At 36.4% G+C, this 15,741-nt stretch overlaps 1 protein-coding gene across 3 annotated transcripts in view; it reads left to right on the top strand.

Annotated features, from left to right (window-relative positions):
* The window catches only part of nav3 (neuron navigator 3), a 205,588-nt gene extending 195,223 nt beyond the window's left edge, over positions 1–10,365 (top strand). For all 3 annotated transcript variants that reach the window (XM_088923320.1, XM_088923319.1, XM_088923318.1), the window contains 7 exons: positions 2,197–2,432; positions 2,933–3,087; positions 3,397–3,468; positions 3,867–4,063; positions 4,639–4,757; positions 6,335–6,538; positions 7,253–10,365. In XM_088923320.1, coding sequence (XP_088779446.1) covers positions 2,197–2,432; positions 2,933–3,087; positions 3,397–3,468; positions 3,867–4,063; positions 4,639–4,757; positions 6,335–6,538; positions 7,253–7,372 — 1,103 coding nt within the window. In that variant the 3' untranslated portion in view covers positions 7,373–10,365. The remainder of the gene's footprint in view (positions 1–2,196; positions 2,433–2,932; positions 3,088–3,396; positions 3,469–3,866; positions 4,064–4,638; positions 4,758–6,334; positions 6,539–7,252) is intronic.
* Positions 10,366–15,741: the final 5,376 nt, after the last annotated feature.

Here is a 15,741-nt window from a genome sequence, read left to right as displayed (position 1 = left end):
ATCATATAGAGTATATATAGTGAGTAGAAAGGTGGCCTGTTGATTAGTTTTCTGCCTCACAGTTCTTGAGTCCTGGGTTTGATTCTGGAGTGGGGCACTATCTGTGTAGAATTTGCAAGTCCTTGTGTTAGTGTAGGTTTTTGCCAAGTACTGAAGTTTTCTTTCACCTTTCTAAAACTTGCAAAGTTAATAACTACATTTCTTTTACTGTGAACTCTTTCAAGAAGCAGCTGAACAAAATATTAGATTAACTTTGCTTTATCTTCAGAACTAGATAAACCAAAAGGCCTCCTCTCTCTTGCATTAATTATGTTCTAATTAGTGTCTCTAAATAGGCCCTGTGTTTGTTTTGTCTGCATTGGACTGGTGTCCTACCTAACACCTTGTCCTTTTGGAATTGTTAGCATATCCATTATGATCAATGAGTAGCTTTCTGATTGTAAATATAAATGTGTAAATTGCATACATGTTGGAAAAAGTTCATTTTAAAAAGCTTTCAGTTATAGTTAGGGCTTCCTTTTAAAAGTAAAAGCACAATGGAGAAAATTGTTTTTTTGAGGCAGATTAAGGTTTACTTAACAATATTGAGGAAAGGTACTTTTTGTTACTTTTTAAAGTAGCCAATTGTAGTTACAAACTACTTATGCGAGGATTACGTTTTAAATTAATATGCAAATAGGAAAAATGCTTTTAAGAGCTAATGTACTATTTTGCTCAGTAACTATGCAGATCACTGCAGGTGAGTACTTTTTAAAAATGTTTTCCCCACATTTTGTTTATAAAACATTATGTTAATTTTGAAATGTATTACTGTATATATGTAAGTACAGTAATTCTTAATAACATTTAATTTAACATACAGTATCTGATGACTCACTACTAATTCTGAGAGTTACAGAATTATGCTACCTTCAAAAATCCCCTCCTTTTTCTCTTAAGCTGTTTTGTATCAGTTGCACCTTTGTATCTGCCTTTACAACTCTTTTTCGTAACAATTTCAGAGGCTTTCTAGGTTTTGATGCCTGTATTATACGGTGAATGGACACACACTCATTCACACACATACCCCATTGTGGTAGGCAAAGCAAGCATTATTACAAATGTTCAACCCAAAGCGAGCATAACTCTGAATTATAATGGTGTGATCGATAAAATGTGAGGCTGCTCTGTACTAATTCATTTCACTTCAGAGCAGTCAGCCATTGTAATGTACTGCACTGGCTAACAATTACTCCTATCCCTGTGGAATGAGCTGCCAATTTTACATTGATTCCGGTTCTGGCGTCCACTTATTTATTTCAAGTTCAGTCATGTGTCAGTGATCACGGTCCTTTAACTTCAGTAAATTTACAGCAGTCAGCCCACCTTGCATGGGAGGTGATGAAAGGATAGGGTCAGCCTTGTTTCTTTTGGTTTTTTTCCTTTCCTGGGTCATGGTAGATTTATTTACAGTATATAACATGTATATATATATATACACACAGGTCTAGAATTATTTCCTTTCTTTTATTTATTTAATTTCTCTCTAATGTTTGATATAGGGAAACTAATTGGTTGACAGTAGGTAAAACGAAGTAGTTCAGGTGGGTAGCTGCGTCAAGCATGCGTAGTCTGCAAAGGAACAAGTAATAGGTTTATTCCATGCTGAAAAGAGAAGAGAGAAAACACAACGTTTCAGCTGTGAAGCCTACTTCAGGTGTGAGAAAGACAGGGCAGACGGCAAAGATTAAATAGCACAGAAGAACCAAAGCTGGGAGAAGGGAGAAGGCAGGAGGAGCCACTCAGGAAGTGCAAAATGCAGAAGGGTGAAGAAAGGTCAAAACCTGCATGAGAATAAAATTGGGTAAAACTGTTGGTTTCTTGATTAAGTTCATTTAAACTTGCATAGTCAAGAACTGAGAAAGTATGGTAATCAAATGACGTTATAGAAATTGCATTTTGCATCTTTCCTAACAAGGGAGACACACCGTAAACCTCAGGGTTTACAGAGATGTAACTCTGGGCAAAAGACAGAATTTACTGTTGGAAGAATAAGTCAACCATATTTTCATATGATCTTTTGTGCAGAATGTTTTCCATTTAAGAACATAATCTTCCTTTCTTCTTTTACTTTCCATGGTAAGGAGAACATCTGAAATTTTCTGAAAGTTTGTTTTGCCTGCATGATCACCAACTTTTGACTGCTTGTTTTGTTAGGTATAAAGGAGAACAGCATCGACAGTTTGGTGTTTGACACATTGATACCCAAAACAATTATGCAGCGATACCTAAACCTTCTCATGGAACACAGACGAATCATCCTGTCTGGGCCAAGTGGCACTGGAAAGACTTACTTAGCCAATAAGCTTGCAGAGTACATAGTCTGCAAATCTGGGAGACATGTCACTGAAGGAAACGTCACCAGCTTTAATGTGGACCACAAATCAAGCAAGGTGATAAAACACATTTTCAATGATACTGATCAATGCAGTTATTTTAATTTGCAGATTTTTGCGTCACCTAATTTTATAAGCAGACGTTTATGTGTGTGAACTTTACAACCACATTCTTTTTACTCACAGTGATGGCTGCCATCCAGCTAGTGGAGTATTCACTCACTACCTCATACACACCAAACCATTCCAGGCCTTAGATCATTGTACTGTTCTCCTCCAGGGGAATTCCAGTCATTGTTATTAACAGTGACTTACAGGATGTTTATGTTTGTGTATATTGTGTATAACATATTATATATATATATTATATTTGTCTGATTTGAGACAGTTGGAATAATGTGTCAAAGCTATATTTAGTTATAATGACATATCAGTTGTGTGTTCACATATTAATGCATATAAACAAAAGCGCCTAGGTATTGATGCATTTTCATTCACTTATATCGAATTAGTTTTGAGACCCTAATGTATTTATTATTTTGCATGGTTTGTTTAAGGAGTTACGGCAGTACTTGTCTACCCTTGCCGAACAGTGCAACTCTGAAGAGAATGAAACGGAACTCCCAATAGTTGTTATACTTGATAACCTCCATCATATTGGCTCTCTGAGTGACATTTTCAATGGATTCCTCAATTGTAAATATCATAAATGGTAAGTGTCATAGAAGAACTTGAGCAAGAACCATTTTTCTTAGTTGCCAGGGGACAAAAGAGAGTGTTTTTATTTTAAATCTGTAATGTAATGTTATTACTCTGAATTTTTACATTGTTATTTAATAGGCTCTGAGTTTATAATGCAGATTCAAAGTTGCTCATATTTGATATGTTTTCATAATCATTCTGATTTCATATTTGAAGATCAATTGCTATTTCTTATTAATTACGGTGCATATGTGTTATTAAATTAACAGTAACTATTTTTTTTGCATTACTCCTGTAATTCTCTTTTCTTACATTGTAGTCCTTATGTTATTGGAACCATGAACCAGGGAGTATCCTCATCACCAAACCTAGAGCTTCACCACAATTTCAGGTACATGGAACAAATTGAGCCAGCTTTGTGAGAAAGCTTCTGTGCTGTGTTATTATGCAGTTCACAAATTAATTAGCTCACATTTAGAGCATCAAAGCTTTCATATTTACATAAAACATGCAATTAAGTACTTTACAAATTGTTAGCCTTTGATGATTGTGAGCAAAGCTGTTTACAGTACTTCAATGAAAATCACTTGCTGTCTTGCATTATGAGAAATAAAACATAATCATTTATTATCTCCAATAACATTTCAGTAGCACTTTCTCACTTATAACTTGCTTATGATTTATAAATAACATTACGGGCTTGAATATTTAATCTGCATCTTTTATCTGCATCATAATAACTAATATGCTGTTGTTTATCTTACATTGAACTGTGATACTGTCTTGTAGGTGGGTGCTATGTGCCAATCACACAGAACCAGTGAAGGGTTTTCTGGGACGATACCTTCGCAGAAAGCTCATTGAGACAGAGATTGATAAGAATATGCGAAGCAATGACCTCATGAAAATCATTGACTGGATTCCCAAAACATGGCAGCACCTCAACAGCTTCCTGGAGGCTCACAGCTCCTCAGATGTTACCATCGGTTAGTTATCAACATAATGTCCTGCTAGAAAACTAGAGCAGCACCTTCTATCAAAATGTCATATTTCACCCTGCAAGCTGTAGTACCAACAGCAGAGTTAGCATTGAATGAAGCTCCAGATCATACTACTGAAAGCTCACAAGTATCCCACACACCACAGGGGTTGCTGTTGCTTGGCAAGTGGACAAACACTGACCAGTTCGTGCCCACTCAACCCTGGTAGTGCTTGGGGAACCCTGGTTATAAGTAGCTACAGTAATGACATGGCCAGGCCTGAGTTTGGTGAAATCTTGCCTTTAAGATCAGCCTAGCTGTTCTTTAACTAGACAAATGACTCAGTAGCTCCAAATTCCAAACTGATATTTGGTACAAAGTAGACTTTAAAACACAATATTACCTTTCATGCAATGTTTTTAAATGTGACATTTCCCTTTGTTGATTTCTTTTATCGATCCACTCCAATACAAGGTCGCGAGGGAGCCTGGGCCTATTGTGAGTTTCTTTCTGAATTAAAAAAAAAATCATAATTGAAAAAGGATAACGCAGTATTATGCTTTGATGTTATTGCTTTGCAGGTCCCAGGCTTTTCCTGTCCTGTCCTATGGATGCAGATGGTTCCCGGGTTTGGTTCACTGACCTGTGGAACTACTCCCTAGTACCTTACCTTCTGGAGGCTGTGAGAGAGGGGCTTCAGGTAGGCTTGATGCAATAACACTTCACACCACTGATATAGAAGCTGTTTGACAATGTTCAGTTGAAAACGCCCCTCTCTCTTGCTCAATTGTCTTCTAGTAACAGGTCAGGTGACCAAGGGTGGCAGGACATTCCCAACACCTTTCTGGGGAATGTAGTTCAAGCCAGAGTAGGCCGGTTTAATATAATGCAAAGGAACAAGTAAAGGTTTATTCCATGCTGAAAAGAGAAGAAAAGAAACATAATGTTTCAGCCGCCGAGCTTTCGTCACGTGTGGGTGTGTTTGGGTGGCTTCGGGAAGAAGGCTCTGCAGCCAAAACATTGTGTTTCTTGTCTTCTCTTTTCAGCATGGAATCAACCTTTACATGTTCCTTTGCAGCCTATGCATGCTTTACGCAGCTACCTACTTGAACTTTCCTATACCTGCCATTGCCACTATATGTTGTCACAATGTAGCTGCAAAAAGGATTTTAGCTCTGCCTTGAGCTGAGGGCTCTAGTCCTCCCCATGTAGTCAGGGCTCTGTAGTCACTCTCCACAGATATCCACGTGGGAAATGAGAGAAAAAAATATCTCCCTTAGAAATCCCAGTCACACTCACAGGTGTTCCTCATTTCTAAGTGTATAAAAGAACAGCTCAGAGGGAGAGCTGTAGTCTGCCCATAGACCCAGCAAGGAAAGAACCTTAGAGGAGGAAATCTAAAAATACACAGGCTCCTAAACAGCTGGAAGGAAAGCTCTGCATGTAGGAGTATCTGTCAGAGGGCTGTGGTTGGGCTGCCGAGCAAAAGGTGAGAGACACAGGAAGCAAATGAAGCTTGAGAAAATAGCAGGAAATCAAGAAGTGGTAGCTGAATTAAACCTGGTCTCTGGGAAAGAGAATTGATGACACCACAAGGACTGGACAGACACACTGTGTCCTCAGCACATCTAAAGTAGAAGTTCTTGCATGAAGCCAACATGCAAGAGGATATCTCAGAGTAGAGAGTAGAGACCTTAAGCTTCTAGGTGGAACTGTTGTAATATGAGCAAGCTGTACACATGTATGTACTGCACATACTTTGTTTGAACAATAAACACAAAGTATAATCAGAAGACTCTTGAGTTCTGCTTTCTAGAATTGTGAAATGGCCAGAGCTAATAATGGAACTAACCTTTCCATGTTCCTTTCTAGTCAAACCATGCTGTCAAAGCTCCACACTTAAGCCTCTTTGGATCTAATTAATGTTCACAGTCCCAACTGACTGTTCACTGATCCTTGTATGATATTTTTATATAGACTATTCTAAATATATATAATTTTACAGAGGAAAAATATTTAATTCTCAAACACAACCAAATAATCATAGAAAAGACGCCTAATCATTTGAATCTTAGAAAGCTGCATTGGTTTAATTGCCGCCCCAGCATGCTAGATACTGTCCAACTCTAGTTGTATGAAAGTTTCCTTACATGTACTGTAGAAAATACACACACGTAAATGTGGCAAAACCTCAGATCCAGTCGTCCTTTTGCTTCACTTTGAATCAGTGAGATACACGTTTATGGAAAGTCATAAATATCTTTCTTTCTGTTTTAGTTGTATGGGAAAAGGGCTGCGTGGGAGGACCCTTCCAAATGGGTCATAGATACTTACCCATGGAGCTCTGCGTCTCTACAGCATGACTGGCAATCTCTTCTCCAGCTCCGGCCGGAAGATGTAGGTTATGATGGATATAGTTCTGCCAAAGAGGGAGCCTCTTCCAAGCAGGTTTCCCAGAGTGACACTGAAGGTGACCCACTGGTAAGACTGAAAAAAACCTACCATTTCCTATCGCTGCATGTTGTTTGAAAGGACTGATGATCAGCATTCCTTCATACAAAGCCACAGAATATAGATTTTTGTTTTAATTAAAGAAATAACAAACTGGTGTTATATGGTAGACTTGTATTTTCACTGTTGGAGTTCAGACAGACAGTTGAAGCTCTGAAGAAAGATTTTCACTTGAGCATTTTTATCAAAGTAACTTTGATTCTTTATTGTAGCAGTGACTCTTCTCGGGCCTAAAGCATTGCAAAAAAAAAGGACAATACATAACTGCCGTTACACATTTGAATGACTGATCTTTAATTTCAGTACATCTCTGATAAACCTTCAGTGATTTCAGGGGTGAAAAAATCTCCTTCTTCTCATTGAGAAACTGCTCAGCTGTATTCGGCTGAGTCCTATAGGACATTACAAATGCAATTCCTACAAACAATTAAGATAATTACTGTAAGTCTGATGTGCTAAGCGGACATTCTCTGTTCTGAAGGTATTTGTACATTGTTGAGCTGATATTTACTATATCAGAGCAGTGTCTGTAAAGTATGTACTATTTGTCTATGATAAGTGTTGAATTATGCAATTAGTGCCTTAACTGCAACCTCTGATGAAGAAATTATTGATTTAATTGTATTTTTTGCATAACCCAGCTTAACAGATCCATAAAATTCCTCTCTCTCATTTTCTTTCTAGATGAACATGCTAATGAGATTGCAAGAGGCTGCCAATTATTCAAGTGCTCAAAGCTGTGACAGCGACAGCACGAGTCACCACGATGACTTATTGGATTCATCGCTGGAATCCACTCTCTAGAGGAGGCTGGTGACCAGCTTGGCTGAAGAGTATCTGAGAGAGAGAAAAAAATGTCAAATGTGTTTCCACAAAAATCTCTGCCACAAAAATAAACATGCAACACTTCCAAGTCCTCAGAAAGGGAATGGGAGGTTGCAGGTAGGCAGGAGCATCCTGTTAGCAAGGTCAAGTATGTTTGAAAGATCAATGTTTATTTAATTTCAAGGCATTTCCATACTTGTGGAGCTGAATGACAGACCTCCATTTCTCAACTGGAAAAAGCCCAAATTGAGGGGGCTTTTAATTGATGGCTGCACATACAAAGAAAATAGTATTAAGAAAACTGGAATTTTTATTTTATTTTGTATTATGTATTTTTTTTAACTGCAAACGTTTACAGGGCAAATATTGTTTAATTTACTGAGGTGCTATCGAAACAGCATGCATGCTGTTCTGATCCAACCCTGACCTCAGTTGAGCCACATGGTGCTGGTCACATGACTAAATCAGTCTTCGGTTTACAACACCGCCCATTCCACAATTCATGCAACTTGTTCACAACAAGCACAAGCACATTGTGCGACTCCAAACAACCACTACTGTGAAACACTGGACAAGTGCCAATCGTACCTTATGATAACTGCCAAGTGCACAGTGATGTATACACCCACATTTGCTGCGTAATTTACTAAAAAAGATCATAGGTTTTGTTTTGTATTATTTCTTTTGAACTGGTATGCCTGTCATTCACCCCTCTCCTTACCAATTTATAGCATTATACCAACAGAAAGCTGCTAAAGGCTGTATTGTAGAATTCACTATTTTTTTCAAGAACCTTAAAGAAGGGAACAAATTTGATAATGGTGCTTTCTCACTGCCTTAAACTTCCTAGCAAATTTCTAAGAACATGCGGTTTATTCTTTGAACCACAGAACATTGTAATCATTTCTTGAGGAAATAATGTAAGAAAGGACAGATCTACGCACATTCACATACTTACGCTTTTGTGTAAGTGTGCGTCTTTTGAAATACAGTATCTTCATATCTTTTCTGCTCATATTTTTGTAGAAGAAGCTAAAAAGAGTGGCACATTAGAGTAATGAACTGCTTTGGACTGCCTACCCTTGGAAGCATAACTATTCCACAAATCACACCTACTGCCACATTCAGTTTTATTTTTGTTATAGTTTTATCTTTTATTTTAGAGCAAAGTATGGCTATACATGACACATTTAAAGATTTTTTAGAAAAAAAACATTTGAAGGGATGGGGTGTTTCTTTTTTTTTGTCCTCATCAGTTTTTTTTACCCAGTTGACCTGGGACACTTGACTCAGCATGAGCACAGCTTTTGATTTAATACAGTTTAATACAGCATGTTGTTTTGAACTAAGTGTACATGAATCATTTAATTTTACTGAGTGAAGAGCTGATGGAAGATCAGCTGGTAAGGGGAGTGGGGGTGGAGGAAGAAGAGTAAATTTTATTTTCTATTTTTCTTTTTTAAGATAAAATGCGGGTTGGTTTTGCACAGTTTATCGGGGTGGGAATATTGTAAATAAGAAGTCTTGCACAGTGAAACAAAGATACATTCTGCCCTGTTGATGTTAACATATGCTTAACTTGCTGAGATTTCTTGTATTTTGCAAAAAATATGTATAATAAAAAACAAAAAGAAATGCAAACCTACAAGCTATTAGAACAGGTGTGCGTTGTCTTGTAATAATTGGTTGTTTGCCTATGCAGGAGCTTCAGAATATATAGAAGCATGTGCCAGTTTGATAACATAAAGATTAATAAATGAAAACAATCTAAGGGAAGTTGAGCATGGTTTTAATAGGTCTGTTACAATAATACTGAAAAGAACAAATCTGAACACAGCAAAGAGAAAAATCAAATACTAAAGCAAGCAAAAAACAACTGTCTTTCACAAAGCCATTACTCAAAACTCAATGTGATCCTCAGCCCCCAGACATGACATTATCCTATATTGAATCTTCCAAACAGGTTAGATCTTCCAAAGGAAAAAAACTACAGTACATTCAGATCTGTATGTCTCTCACCTGTGAGGGGTAGATTTCTCTTTCCACAAGAACGCAGTATAGAACATTGATTAGGTTTGATTCAAATGGAAATCCGTTAATAACAAATTAACAGATCGATCCAACAAATTGATGGGACCTCGTTTGTACATTTGTATGTACTTTATATTTTTTTAATTAGAGGAAGTATCAACAAGGTCTCTAGAAAGCATTATCCAGTTTTTGACCCAAAAGCTTTAATGCTTACCGACAAACTTTTGTTTAACTTTTCATAGAATAACAGCATTCATTGTGAAACACTTTTATGTCCAATTATTTTCCTTTCTCAGTTTGTCAGGAGGTTGAGAACAAATACTTTACTGGCATTGAGACCATGTAGACCTGCTTTAGGTGAAACCAAAAAGTGGGAATAAACTGAAATCAACAGCAACAATCTTTCAGGTGCTAACAGCTACTTAACCCACCTACTGAACATATTTAAAATCTGATTACAGAAGGGCAAAGTTTTAATGCTAATAAAACCCTCAGGACAATCCTTCTTTCTGTATTCAACTAGCAGGTCTAAAGGCTTCATCTCCTTTACACTTCAAGAGCCAGCTTTAATCAGCTGCTTGCTTACCTATCATTGAGGTCAAGAATAAACAGATATATTGAAAACCTTGCTGGCTGTCCTGTATCAACATTTTTAAAGGTCAGTTGTCTGAAACCATTCACCAAAAAAAAAAAATCCTGTCTAGGCCATCGTGGGTACATCAACCAAGTGACATGTTCCAACTTTTTTGCAATACATCTCAGTGAGTGCATAGAGTTTACTACTTTGAAGAGTTTTTTGTGAAACATTTGTCTTTAAATGTTTTATATTTTGTACATTTGTATGTAACATATCATGTAAATAGACAGAGACAGTGATTTAAATCATCCGAAAGATTTTGTAGTCTTTGTAAAGCCCTAATAAATAGTATTTGGTGTCACCAGAGTAAACTGGATGATGTATTATTGATTTTTCTTTTTCTTTACTGGAGCACCGTGGAAAGGAAAGGAAGTAAAATTGTACCTCTAGGTTGTAAACCAGCTTCCTTATATTTTTTAGCAGATGTGCACACTGTATCTGTCTAAATTATTACTTTGCCATTAAAAGTCATTATTTATTGAAACTTACCCTGCGCTTGTTTTGTATATGTAGTGTGGATGTTAATAAGATGTCTCCAAGTGTAGAGTTCACAGTTGCTAGTACTGAATACACATTTCAGTGTAGGAGATCAGTAGGTGTAAAGTAGGCAAAATTATTCCTAATTGCACTTTTATGCTAAAATGAGAAATACAGCTAAAAAATGTGCAACTTGTATCCGATTTATCTATTGGAAAAGCTTCAAAATTATAGTAAAAAATAAGATCTTGACTGAGTTTCAGAAACCAATAAACGTTATTGTAACAAATTTGTATATTTCCTATTACTTTGATTCTAGTCAGTCATGAACAGCTGTTATTAACAGAACTCATCTTTTAATATGGATCACTACTGTACACATTATCTAAACATTATGATCTTACAAATGGAGGATATAAACTATTACCTCTGTTGCTGTATATTTAAAAATAGCCCCTTTCACCTCTTTTTAAGACATATTCATTGAAACCTTAAAAGCTTAGAGATCACACAGATTTTATTTTTAAAAGGTATTCATGTATGAATATATCTATTATAAAAGATCCCCAATTTAGTTAGCAAAGCACCAAGATAAAGATAATTATTTGAAAGGTTTTAGCTCAACATTATACAACAAGAGTAAATCATGGTGAGAGCATTTAACAGATTAAATTCTTTCACAAATGTCATTATGATTGTATTTTGGCTCCCTCTAGTGGCTCTGTACTCCTTCCATGGGACAACTTTCCCCCACAATAAACTGTACATTTCTCCATATACTGTACTGTTATTCTATGTCCCTCTGGGTAATACATTACATGTGATATCTTGAGAGATACCTCAATGTTAAGGGATATTAGTCAAAAATTACAATACACCCCTACAAACTGAACACTAAATCTTCTTTTCAAATAATATTTCTATTGCATGGAACACAGAAAGTAAACAGTCCCTATTGTACTAGATAAATGTTGTAAATAGTAAATATTGTTCTATTTAGCTGCTAACTGCAACACTACAGTAACCCAAAAGAGCCAGTCACCCATAAATAATATGTTTATGGTTAGAGAGCTTAAAAACAAGAAAAAAAGATGTTCTAATATACTAAAGTGGGTATGTTAGAGTAATTGAGTTACATTTTGGTGTTATTGAGGGAAGTTATAGTTGTCTTTATAAATTTGAATTGAATGTGCTGATAAAACAATGCAATTGGCTTTATATTTCATCTTGAGCATTACAAATTACAACTTGCCATCAAAACATCAATTATCTGAAAGGCACAGAAATAATATTCCAAGGAACATGAACTTCTGAGCTTTAATGTAAAGACACATTAAGTTGAAGCATTTGAAAATGTGTATATTTAAGCTTATGTGATTTGACTACATATTGTAAAGCAACAAAGCAACAGATTAATATGCAGTTTTGACTTGAATCTCAAAACACTGGAAAATAGCATAACATCTTATTACTGTAGCACTGATGACAAGTCTGTTTTGTCTGTATTTACATGCTGTGGTAACTGGGACTACGATGTAGTGTCCTGAGTAATTCCACTTTGTTTGCAACTCCTGTCCATCTCAGATCCATCCATTTTAGGATGGACATAGTAGTGTAACCCCGGTGTCCTGGCCAAATTTGCCATTGGCCCTTATCAATCATGGCCTCCTAATAATCCCAATCTATGAATTGGCTTCATCACTCATCATTCTCCTCCCCACTGATAGCTGGTGTGTGGTGAGCATTCTGGCGCACTATGGCTGCTGTTACATCATCCAGGTGGACGCTACACATTGGTGGTGGTGGTGGAGTGGAGTCCCCATTATTTCTAAAGCGCTTTGAGTGGAGTGTCCAGAAAAGCGCTATATACTGTAAGTGTAAGCAATTATTAATTATAATTATTTTCTAATTGCTTTATCCAATACAGGGTCACGGGGCAGCTGGAGCTGGCAAGCAATGGGCGCAAAGGCAAGATACACCCGGGGCAGGACACCAGTCCATCGCAGGGCGCACACAGACACACACAGTCACACCAGAGCCAATTTTCCCAGAAGCCAGTTAACCTACTAGTATGTCTTTTTGACTGTGGGGGGAAACCAAAGCACCAGACAGCAATGCTAACCTATGTACCATCGGCTGCCCCTTCTCCCTAAATTTCACTCTTAATTCAATCACTGAATTAATGTCTTCATGTAAAATAAATCTCTATAGTTTACCTGTATTATAGTGCAAGACTGTATTAAGATATAAAATATAATCAATATTATAATGATAAGGACTTTTGTTTAGTTAGTAGATACAATCCTGTGATGTACTGTAAATATGAAATATGAAAGTAGGTACACGGGTAATGGAAAACTTTGTGCTTGTAAGTATAGTAGTTGCTTTGAAATGAGTTAACTTCAGATTTGGTTATTTTTAAAAGTAATTCATTGCAAGTACAAAATATTTTTAAAAAGTAAGCATAGTTACCAAAATTTCCAGGTATGCACACCACCATATTACCATCATTGTTTGTAGTTCAGAACGAAGCAATAAAACTTCCTGTGAAGTTTTGAACTGGCCGCATTGCATTGTAAACAAGCAGACTTGTGAATACATCTTTTAATCCAAAAGAAATATTGCTCTTGACTTGGGGATGGTTTCACTGCTAAATACTACTAACTTGTTAATATTTTTGTGATGAAAAGCCTGTTGTACAACCTGTACTTATTTGCTTGTACATCACATTACAGGTACAGTACATTAGTCATTTCATTGACTAGTGAGCAGGAAAGGCCAGTTAAAGTCACAATTCTCGCAATCTCTTGCTCTGTCCTATGGCAACTTGGTGACCATGGAGTACTTTCTCAAAGTTCACAATTTTGTGCGTAATTCTGAATTTGTCAAATGTTGCATTACCGTCAAATCATTTATTGTGTTACCGAGATTTGATAAGCAGTCTGATAAATTGGGACTGCAGTTCCCAAAATTAAGAAAAAAACAGATAAAGGAATTGAATAATCAGTGTGTGAGAAACATTCATGATGGAAAAAAAATAAAATATACAATTAGTAGTCCAAATTAGGCAAGTTAATACCCGTAGGAATAAAGGATAACAGCTGTATCGCACTTAAATTTAAATAGTCTAAATCTGTGTGCTGGAAGGAGCTCAATTTTACTCTGCAAGGGGTGGTCATAATAGTTAACGATTATATTGGCCTTCTGCACTATTTGTTTGGTAATGATGGCTGCCAGCTGTAATTGTTGTGCACCAATGCGTTTGTGGACTACCTTCACTACCCTGTTCAGTCTGTTTTTATTGTGTGTATTCAGGTTACCAAACCAGGTTTCACAGTGAATGTTAGAAAAGATTCAATAAAAGTTCTATAGAATAAAGTCATCATAGTACTACACACATTAAAAGAGCTGCGTCTTCTCTGGAAGAACAACTGCTGTTGGCTCTTCTTACTTTACATATGGTATCTGTGTTTGTTTCAAAGGCTAGCTTGGAGTGAGCATTAGTGGCAAGATATTTGTAACTGTTAACATCTTTATTGCTCCTCAGTGATCCGTAGTTTTGCAATTAGTAGTTGCTTTCAGTGATGAGTGACCATATCTTTAGTTTTCAATATATTAAGTTGAAGGAAGGAGTTGTTACACCCTTTAACAAAATAGACCACAGGCCCATGTGTATATCTTGGAGAAGACTGACAATGACAGAGTCATCAGCAAACTTAATGATGTGTCTGTCCTCAAAGGTCTTCAGCTGTCACTATACAGAATGTACAGGATGGGGAATAGCACATATCCTTAGAATTCTGGACCCCGTAGGACCTGAAACCTATTTAGTACTTTATTAGAGGTAGTCCACTAGGTAAAGCATTACAGTACTGTAAAGTTGATTAAATAAGAGAAAAAATGTCTTGAATTAATAAAGGAGGACCAGATAGAGCAAGAGTCTTAAACTAGCAAAATTTTAATGTGATGTTTAAAATGAGCTTCAAATGAGCGCACACAGGCAGAAAAACAGCAAGTGATTTTTTCATTTCAGGGTTGGAGTTCAGCACCAGCACAGAAAACATGATCAGCATAACTCCTGATGGGATCCACTACACATAATTCAATCCTAGCATAGTTTATCTGAAGAAAGTTCTGTTGAATCTGTATCTTAATATCAGACATGCTCTAAAGGTTATATTTTTATGAATACGCAATTTTGTTGATGCAGTATTAAAGTGTATGAAATGTGTCCATGTGAGAAATTAACATTAGAAATTAAGACATTATTATAAGGTCAAGAAGGAAATCAACTCTTATTTACAGTATTTTAAGTTCATTTCAAGATTAATGTTTGATGCTGTTGTTAACTGCAGAATATCACCAACTTTAAAAAGGCATTTTATAATATCCCTTTATAGTATTTGCTGCCATCTAGTGACAGTGAACCAAAGAGCTAAAGCACAGAGCTTAAACTATTTCAAATACATATTTTTGAAATAGTTTTATATATATATATTGAATTTACTATATTCAAATATTTTGAAGTGCAGATAAGGGAGAAATTTTCTTACAAAACCCAAAGGTTGATACTTTTGTTGTAATGGTTATTTTGTTGTAATTTAACAGTACTACCAGCAGAGTGCACCACATATTGCAATCTAATGCTTGACATAACAGAAGAAAGGATCTCATTGTTTGCTTAGCAGACTCCTTCCTCCAGGATGACTTTTGAAATAACAAAAAACATATATTGTGTAAGTGCACTAAGGTCAAATGCACAAATGAGTAAAATCTTAATTTAACTATGAATCCATCCATTTTCTAAGTGCTTTAACAATACAGGGTCACGGGGGAGCCGGACCCTGGCAAGCAACTGGCACAAGTCAGGATACACCATGGACAGGACACCAGTCCACCTGAGGACAAACAGACACAGACGTGCACACCAGAGCCAATTAACTTACCAGTGTGACTTTGGACTGTGGGAGGAAACTGAAGCACCCGGAAGGAACCCATGTGAACAGGAAAAACATTCAAACTTCACAAAATGTCAACCACTGCACAACCATGCTACTCGTATTTAAATATTAGCATTAATGAATTATTAATTTACACATAAGCCATTTCAAGTGCAGTGCAAAATAGTAAGAAATTAAAAGAATACAGATAGCATGGATTAACAGCAGCATTGTATACACCCTGTATGTATATCTTTGCTATT

Source organism: Atractosteus spatula, chromosome 8 (genome assembly GCF_055471065.1).
Source record: "Atractosteus spatula isolate fAtrSpa1 chromosome 8, fAtrSpa1.hap1, whole genome shotgun sequence".
NCBI lineage: Eukaryota > Metazoa > Chordata > Actinopteri > Semionotiformes > Lepisosteidae > Atractosteus > Atractosteus spatula.
Note: the sequence above shows the minus strand (reverse complement) of the source record. Positions and strands in the feature narration are given on the sequence as shown.